Source organism: Nesoenas mayeri (assembly GCF_963082525.1).
Source record: "Nesoenas mayeri genome assembly, chromosome: 5".
Classification (NCBI taxonomy): Eukaryota; Metazoa; Chordata; class Aves; order Columbiformes; family Columbidae; genus Nesoenas; species Nesoenas mayeri.
In genome coordinates, this window is record NC_137548.1 from 4,951,197 (window position 1) to 4,959,934 (window position 8,738).

Consider the following 8,738-nt stretch of genomic DNA (forward strand, 5'->3'; position numbering starts at 1 on the left):
CTTAGGAACTTAAACCAAATGTCACATCTCTTCACGTGTCCGGCAGGCCCAAGAAGCTGACATTGAAAGGCTACAAGCCCTATTGGTGCACCTTCAAAGATACCTCCATCTCCTGCTACAAAAGCAAAGAGGAATCCAATGGGACCCCTGCACACCAGATGAACCTGAGAGGTGAGAGAAGCATAAGCACTGTCGCATTTTAATTCGGTAATAACCTGTGCCTCTTGTATCTTGTTTTCCCATTGATTTATCTTCTTGGCATGCCATCCTGGGGTTGGGTAAATACAAGATGTTTCAAAAAGATGGACGCAACGTGTTACAATTACACAAAAATTTACAAATGGTTTAATGAGTTGTCAACCTTTATATAAATGCTTCATGTTCCCTGCATCTGCTGTATGGACTCTTTGTAGAGTTTCATTCATGATTGCAGAGATATAGTGATTTCAGATTGATTCCATCTGTTTTAAACACCCTGTGTGTTTAAAGGACTGAGGGTGACAGGGTTTGATGTCACGGCATATACTTAGACTTTTAGAAATTAAGCGATATGTGTGACCCCAAGGAGAATCCCCGCCAGTGCCCCAAAACCATGGGCAGACAACTTGCCGTTCTCCTTGTTTCTGTATCTATCCAAAAGAACTGAATAGAGAATAAGTCTGAGCTGGAGCAAACAGACCGTTCTCTTTCTCCACTGCCTTTACTAATGATTGTTTCCTCCTCTCCCCGGTGCTGGTTGTGAGCAGCCCCGCTCAAGCTCTCCCTGCCAACATTGCACATGAGTTTTTAAATTCCTCTGGTTGCTGACTTCTCTTTTGTTGAGTTAAACATTCCTGCTCCGGCAGCCACCAAACTGCACAAAGCTCATGTTTTTTCCCCGTGGAGACAGGAGCAGATGTGATGCCAAGTGACCTCAGGCTGCGGTCGGAGCAAGGCCCGGCCCGCAGGACCTTTTCGGGAGCTTTTGACGTATCTGCTGCGATGGCACTTTTAAAGAATCTCGGAGGCGGCGTTGAAGCGGCACCCGGGCTGACTTGGCTGCTTCGGTTCATCACTCCCAGTGTTTGTACAACCGCTTGTAGATCTGGGGTGATGGGGACAAACTGGAACACAAGAGGTTCCACTTAAATCTGAGGAGAAACTTAGGGTGGCAGAGCCTGGCCCAGGCTGCCCAGGGGGGTTGTGGAGTCTCCTTCTGTGCAGACATTCCAACCCGCCTGGACACCTTCCTGTGTAACCTCATCTGGGTGTTCCTGCTCCATGGGGGGATTGCACTGGATGAGCTTTCCAGGTCCCTTCCAACCCCTGGCATTCTGTGATCTCTCCAGACACCAAGAGCGGGATGTTCACACCTCAGCACTGACTGTAGCAGCCCGAAATAATGTATTATAGAGAGGTTTCAGGGTCAGCGCCCATCCAGACACATTTCCTACACTTGCGTGAAAATTTCAGGGCCATGGAGTGTTTGCCAATCACCGGGCCCATTTGCGAGGCCAGGCAGGGTCTATGAGATGCGTCCTGCAGGCACACATTGGCTTTGCTTTCAGATCAGGTCTTGCTTTTTCCCTCGGTTTTCCTGTCACACGGAAAAAGAAACGCCTGACATGGGTTTTTTCCCTGCTATGCAGTGTGGAAATGAGGTGCAAGAACTTTCAGCACTGAGATGCTGTTGGACACCCTTTAGTTGGAGTGCTTTGCCTTCTTTATTCTTTTCCTTTCTCTTCTTTTCTCTTCTTTTCTTTTCTTTTCTTTTCTTTTCTTTTCTTTTCTTTTCTTTTCTTTTCTTTTCTTTTCTTTTCTTTTCTTTTTTCTTTTCTTTTCTTTTCTTTCTTTTCTTTTTTCTTTTCTTTTCTTTTCTTTTCTTTTCTTTTCCTTTCTTTTCTTTTCTTTTCTTTTCTTTTCTTTTTCTCTTTTCTTTTCTTTTCTTTTCTTTTCTTTTCTTTTCTTTTTCTCTTTCTTTTCTTTTCTTTTCTTTTCTTTTCTTTTTTTTTCTTTTCTTTTCTTTTCTTTTCTTTTCTTTTCTTTTCTTTTCTTTTCTTTTCTTTTCTCCTTTCCTTTCCTTTCCTTTCCTTTCCTTCCCTTTCCCTTTCCCTTTCCCTTTCCCTTTCCCTTTCCCTTTCCCTTCCCTTTCCCTTTCCCTTCCCTTTCCTTCCCTTTCCTTTCCCTTTCCTTCCCTTTCCCTTTCCCTTTCCCTTTCCCTTTCCCTTTCCCTTTCCCTTTCCCTTTCCCTTTCCCTTCCCTTCCCTTCCCTTCCCTCTTCCTTTATTTTTTCTTTCTCCTTTTTTCTTCCTCCCTTTTCCCATTTTTAAAGCATATTTCTTCACACCCCTGTTAAAAAACGGCTCCTTCTTTGCAGGATGTGAAGTTACCCCTGACGTGAACATCTCTGGTCAGAAGTTTAACATCAAACTTCTGATTCCAGTGGCAGAGGGAATGAACGAAATCTGGCTTCGCTGCGATAACGTAAGTTGGTTGCTTGGACCAGCCATCTCTTTACCCTTCCCTTACACTTGGATGTACCGTGTAGCTGGTGTTAATTAAAAAAATATGCCTGGTCTCAGAGCATGTGTGTGAATTTGGAGTAGAAAATAAAGGGCTGTTGGGCACTGGAACAGGCTGCCCAGGGCAGTGCTGGAGTCACCATCCCTGGAGGGTTGAACAGACACAGAAATGAGGTTCTCAGGGACATGGGGTAGTGCCAAGAGTGGATTAATGGTTGGACTCGATGATCTTCAGGGTCTCTTCCAACCCAAATGATTCAGTGCTTCTATGCAAATCAGCTCCTGCTCTTCCACGGCTTTGTCCCATGGTTATAGGCTACACATTGGCTGGGTTTCTGCCCATCTTTGTGTGTTCTTGAGTCTCCTGTGGCTCGAAGGAAAATAATATTTCCCTGAAGGTTTATTTGTTGGGAGAAAGGTGGCACCCCCACCATTCTGATGGGCTTGGGTGTCTCTTTTGGGGGGCAGGAGACGCAGTACGCCAGCTGGATGGCCGCCTGCCGCCTGGCCTCCAAGGGCAAGACGATGGCCGACAGCTCCTACGGCATGGAAGTGCAGAACATCCTCTCCTTCCTGAAAATGCAGCATTTGAACCCCGACCCGCAGCTCATCCCGGAACAGATCAACACCGACATCAATCCCGAGTGTCTGGTTTCTCCTCGCTACCTGAAAAAGTATAAGAACAAGCAGGTACGTGCTCGCCCGCTCTCTCGGTGACATTGGTGTTGGTGTGACTGGCTTGGCCGTGCACCCGTTTTGGCAGTCACCGGTATTTAACACCCCGTGGTTTGGATGTTGTCACTTAATCGGATGCACGCGGTTACTAAAACGAAACGCCGACTGAAATATGTGGTTTCGATCCAGCACCTGGGGATGGCACCCACGACCTTAATTATGTTGTATATTATACGACGGTGAAAGTACACAGCCTCGGCGCTTTTTCTTTGCTTTGTTGCCATTTACTTTAAACACATTTTAAATTTATTTCCATTTATTTTAAATACGTTTTGGGAATGGTTTTTGCCAAGCGACGGTGCAGCAAAGCAGGGGCAGCTGCCCCCATCTCTCCCCACTCAGATGAGACAAAATTAATCCCTGGTGCTGGGATTCAAACCCCTTCCCTTGCACAGAGCCCGTGCAGAAAATCCTCAGGATCAGCGGAGTTGCAGTTGCTTGCAGTGCTTTATCCCAACTTGGCTGTAATGCCGTTTGCATATTTCTCTCTGTGCTTTTTTCCACTACTTCCAAATGCCAGTCCTTGAAACGTCGCTTCATTTTTGAGTTGCTGTGACTTGCGCTTGAACTCCACGCTACATTCGATCCGTGCATGACAGGGCTGAACTGTTCTGCGCTGGAAAGAAATGCATGGTTTTTCTGAAAGACATTATATGCCGAAAATAAGTAAGGCATTGCTCCTTGGCCTTTCGACTGTAGCTTCCAGCCTGTGTGCTCCAGGCTGGTTGTGGCTATATACAATTTTTCAAGACCCAGAAGAAGGCTGCAAGTCAGAGAAGCAGGAAAAATAGAACTTTTTATTGGCACAGCACGATGATTTCCTGGCAGTGGAGTTATATTTTATATAGCCCTTATTATTCTTCTGAATGAGCCTTTATGTCCACTTGGATGGAGGAGACGCTACATAAATATAACATTTTAACATATATAATACCTTCTAGGCTTGAACTCAGTAAAATGGAGGCACTTGGAAAAATATTAGCTTGCAGAACTTGCTTACCGTGCAGGTATCTTTATTATAAAAATAACCTCCATAGGTCCGTGGGGGCAGGCACAAGCTCTTGCCCTTCTCCAAGCCGGGCTGGATGCAAACATTGGGTCCCCTATAGACATCAGGTCACCTATGGACATCAGCTAAAGAGAAGATTTAGTGTTTTCTTTTATGGCCAGAGGCAGAGCTTGCTGCAATGGAGGATGTTTGCTGGCGGTGCTGGCGCAGCTGGAGGGGACAGAGGGATGGAGGCTGCGGGAATGCGAGGAATTCAGCCGAGAGGGTCCCTCTGCGCCCCAGCACTGGGGGAGGAGGAGGAGGAGGAGGTCACGCAGCCCACAAATGGTGCTGAAATGGGAATTGGCAGTGGGCCTGACCGGAGGATGTATAGAATCATAGAATCACAGGATGGTTTGGGATGGAAGGGACATTCGAAGCTCCCCCAGTGCCCCCCCTGCCATGAGCAGGGACATCTTCACCAGCTCAGGTTGCTCAGAGCCCCGTCCAGCCTGGCCTGGGATGTCTCCAGGGATGGTTCATTCACCACCTCTCTGCCGAACCTGGGCCAGGCTCTCACCACCCTCAGCGCCAACAATTTCTTCCTCATGTCCGGCCTGAATCTCCCTCCTTTAGTTTAAAACCATCACCCCTTGTGCTATCACAACAGGGTGTTACAGAGGCGCTGGATCCCAGCTGTTTGTCTCCACCACCCCTTGCAGCAGCGTTGGGTTGGTGAGCAACACATCTTAAACGCAGTTTAAAAAACCACCTCAAAATAAGCGTATTCACAGCTCTCCAGTGCCTGGCCGGGGTTCGATGTCAGAGCCACATCCAGCCCTGGCAGGGGCAGATGCGTCCTCAGGAAGCCCGGCTGATGTTCTCCTCCAACTCCTTATTACCCCGAGCAGCATCCCCTTCATCTCTCTGTGTGTCTCAAATAAAAGGAGCTACTGAGCTTCCTATTGAGCTTCCTTTGCCAGTAAGGGGGCTTGAGTTAGTGCAGGGGAGTGCGGGGACATGAATTCTCCTCTGAGACGGCAGCTTCACCCTCCCCTTCACCCACCAGCAGGACCAAAACCATCTCTACACGATACCAGGGCCAGCACGAGGGGCAAATCTCTGCTTCCTTATGTTCACTTCAGCTGCTTTTCTGCCTAAGAAATTGTGCATGTGGTTTTGTTTTTGCTTGAACTTTGGTTTGCAGTTAATTTACACTTTTTCTTTGCTTTATTGCCATATTTCTGATTGCCTTTTTTTCTTTCTGCCTCCTTTTCTTTTTTTTTTTATTTTTTCGCCTTGCCATCTACAGCCAGGCTATGTAAGAGACTTGGTAAGTGAGAGCAACAATAAAACTAAGATAAATTTAAGATAAAATAGTCTAGAACCCCTTTGGTTTGGAGTGCAATAATGAAAAAAACTAACAAAACCCACCCCCACCCTGAGAAACTTGGGCCCTGTTTGGTTTTTATACTGATCCCCGATGATTTATGCTGCGAAACTAGAAACCCTACACCAGAAATTTATCCGGCTGTTTGCTCACGTCCCGCGTCTTAAACTAAACGAACCCGAGCGGCTCTTCGCCCCCAGACAGCTCAGATCTATATTTGCTTTTTATACGTCTGGGGATGCGAAGCAAAAGCAACTCGGGGTAGAAATTATCGATCGTCCGCGTCGTCCCGAGTCGTTAACCCGTTGGCGTGACGGTCGCGGCGCCGCTAACGAACCCCCCGTTGTCTAAAGCCGGTGTGTCTCGCCACCCGCAGATCACGGCGCGCATCCTGGAAGCCCATCAGAACGTGGCCCAGATGAGCCTAATCGAGGCGAAGATGCGATTTATTCAAGCCTGGCAGTCGCTGCCGGAATTCGGCATCACGCATTTCATCGCAAGGTGGGTCCGCTGGGCGGGAATAAATATGCAGAATACGTTAAATACACAGCTGCAGAAGTTGCGCCAGACCTGAAATTAAAAGCGTTAATCGCATCAGCTTATAAAACCAATTTTATGAGTTAACTCTGATAACTGATTTAAGGTGCGTAGCTGTGTATTTATAAATCCCGGTGTTGCAGGTTCCAGGGAGGCAAAAAGGAGGAGCTGATCGGCATCGCCTACAACCGGCTGATCCGCATGGACGCCAGCACGGGCGACGCCGTCAAAACCTGGCGCTTCAGCAACATGAAGCAGTGGAACGTGAACTGGGAGATTAAAATGGTGAGAGGGGGTTGGACACCTCGGCCGCTTCCCCCGCTCGTGTTGTGCGAAACGGGCGATGCTCTGGGTTTTTTCTAAGTTAAATCGAAGTCGGGTTTTCACATCGCTGTTTTCTAAAGTGTGTCCCATTAGCGTAATTAATGTAATATAGTTTTTCCATCCTCCTTGGAGATCTAGCAGAGCTCATCCTGACTGCTGAGGGAGTTGAGTATGACACTTAAAAAGAAGAAAAAAGCCCTGAATCTTTCTTTAATGCAGCCAGTTACACACTTAATGCATTAACGATTTTCTCAGCCAAATAAAATCCACCTTCAGAACTGATGCTCGGGCTTGATACTAACCAGTAATATAAATGTACTGGGCCTTATCTATATTAAAATTAGTTTTATTTGCAGTACAGCTCAGACTTTCACGCAACATTTCATGCAACTTTCAAAGCAACAGAAGCCCCTTCTCTAGACTCCGAGATGGGCTTTTACCCAACCGTTCCGTTTGGATGCACAAACTTCTTGTGGTTCTTTTCAGCACAACAGTCGATGAAAATTGCCAGGGATACACCAGGGATGTTCTCCTTTGGAAAATACTCCGCTTGCCTTCTGCCTCAGTCTTTGTTTCAACCCAGTTGCAAGCCCCAGTATCCCATTTATTCAGCTCAGATGCGCTGCTGGGAATCCCCCTCCCTCCTGCAGAGCTGTCACTGATGGGGGGACAAAAAGACACCAGGCATCAATAAATGGACAGACTATTCAGTCACGCCAAAGGGAGCCCCCTCCAGCCCCCATAAAGCATTTCTATGGCCAGACTTCAACTTACAAAACCAGAATACACTCACAGGGAAGACTGGAAAGAAATTCAGCCTGTGTTATTTCTGTGCCCGGTGTCTGTTTCCCTTGAAGCAAAGACAGTGTCGCCGCGTGTTCACTGCCGAGAGGTGCAGAATTATCTCCAAGTCACAACAGAACAAAAGGTGTAATGATAATTTAAATGGATAGATAAATATAGATAAAATAGAACATTAAGTTAAAATAATAATTTTAAAAAATAATTTCTGTATCTAAACATTGGAACAATAATCATTGCATCATAGAATGACAGAGTATTTTGGGTTGGAAGACCTCAGGTTGCTCCAGGCGAGGTTGAGGTTGGATCTTGGGAACAATTTCTTCCCCAAAGGGCTGTCGGGCATTGGAACAGGCTGCCCAGGGCAGTGCTGGAGTCACCATCCCTGGAGGGTTGGGCAGAGATGAGGTTCTCAGGGACATGGGGTAGTGCCAGGGGTGGGATAACAGTTGGACTCAATCATCTTGAGGGTCTCTTCCAACCAAAATGCTTCTACGATCCATAAGGACCATTGAGTCCAAATGATCACTGATTTTTTGTTTAAGCCGTGGAAAAGGCACCTGGTTTATCAGAAAAGAAAAACAAAAGGTAGACAGGAACCCCTTTGGGAAGCGCCGGCGAGGTTAACCCCTGTGGTTTCGCCCTCCAGGTGACGGTGGAGTTTGCAGATGATGTCCGGGTGTCCTTCATTTGCACGGAGGTGGATTGCAAAGTGGTTCACGAGTTCATCGGCGGCTACATCTTCTTGTCAACGCGAGCGAAAGATCAGAACGAGAGTTTAGACGAAGAGATGTTCTACAAACTGACCAGTGGTTGGGTGTGAGGCCCACTTACTGTCCACTGAGAAGAAACCCCATGGCCATATTAATATTTAACTTTAAAAAGCTGTTCTTCGAAATATGCTGCTTAATAAAGTAAGCTTGAAATGTATCTTTTTTTTTTTATCATGGAAATTTTTGCATTACCAGACCAGTTAATCTGTGTGCACTAATGAGCACTTCTCTTAATTTGCTATAACCGGGCCGCCGGCCTTTAGATACCAAATCTGATGAGCAGATCAGGATAAGATTTGACTGACTAAAAATAGCCAATTTTCTACGAGAACTCTAAGCCATCTTCTTGTAAAGCCATCCAGGGCTTAACCTATATGAAGTCTATTTATCATGTTTAATGCATGAGTGTTTTCTTGCTTTTTATTTCGTGTGTTTTTTATTCTGTACATTTGACCTGTTTTGAAGTCGTCCTACCCGCGTCCTCCTTTCACACTACACGCACCGGGACTGCTACAGGTGCCTAACATGACTTCTTTGGAAACAATTGCGTGTGGCCTCGAAGACGATCCTCTGTTAGTCTGTTATAGCTTTGTTTTATTTGTTAACTTGCCTTTTGATAATCATTTATATTGTCTTTTTTTTTTTTTAATTTTATTTTATTTTTACACCGTATTGTATTATGACACTTT

The 8,738-nt window shown here is 46.1% G+C and overlaps 1 protein-coding gene across 2 annotated transcripts in view; it reads left to right on the top strand.

The window, feature by feature from the left end:
* The window catches only part of FERMT2 (FERM domain containing kindlin 2), a gene marked incomplete at both ends in the record, with an annotated part of 52,900 nt that extends 44,801 nt beyond the window's left edge, over positions 1–8,099 (top strand). The window contains 7 exons of one of the 2 annotated variants that reach the window (XM_080344895.1): positions 47–171; positions 2,357–2,463; positions 2,970–3,191; positions 5,537–5,557; positions 5,991–6,115; positions 6,295–6,436; positions 7,926–8,099. In XM_080344895.1, coding sequence (XP_080201021.1) covers positions 47–171; positions 2,357–2,463; positions 2,970–3,191; positions 5,537–5,557; positions 5,991–6,115; positions 6,295–6,436; positions 7,926–8,099 — 916 coding nt within the window. The remainder of the gene's footprint in view (positions 1–46; positions 172–2,356; positions 2,464–2,969; positions 3,192–5,536; positions 5,558–5,990; positions 6,116–6,294; positions 6,437–7,925) is intronic. The other variant, XM_080344896.1, reaches the window with a different exon arrangement.
* Between the last annotated feature and the right edge of the window lie 639 nt (positions 8,100–8,738).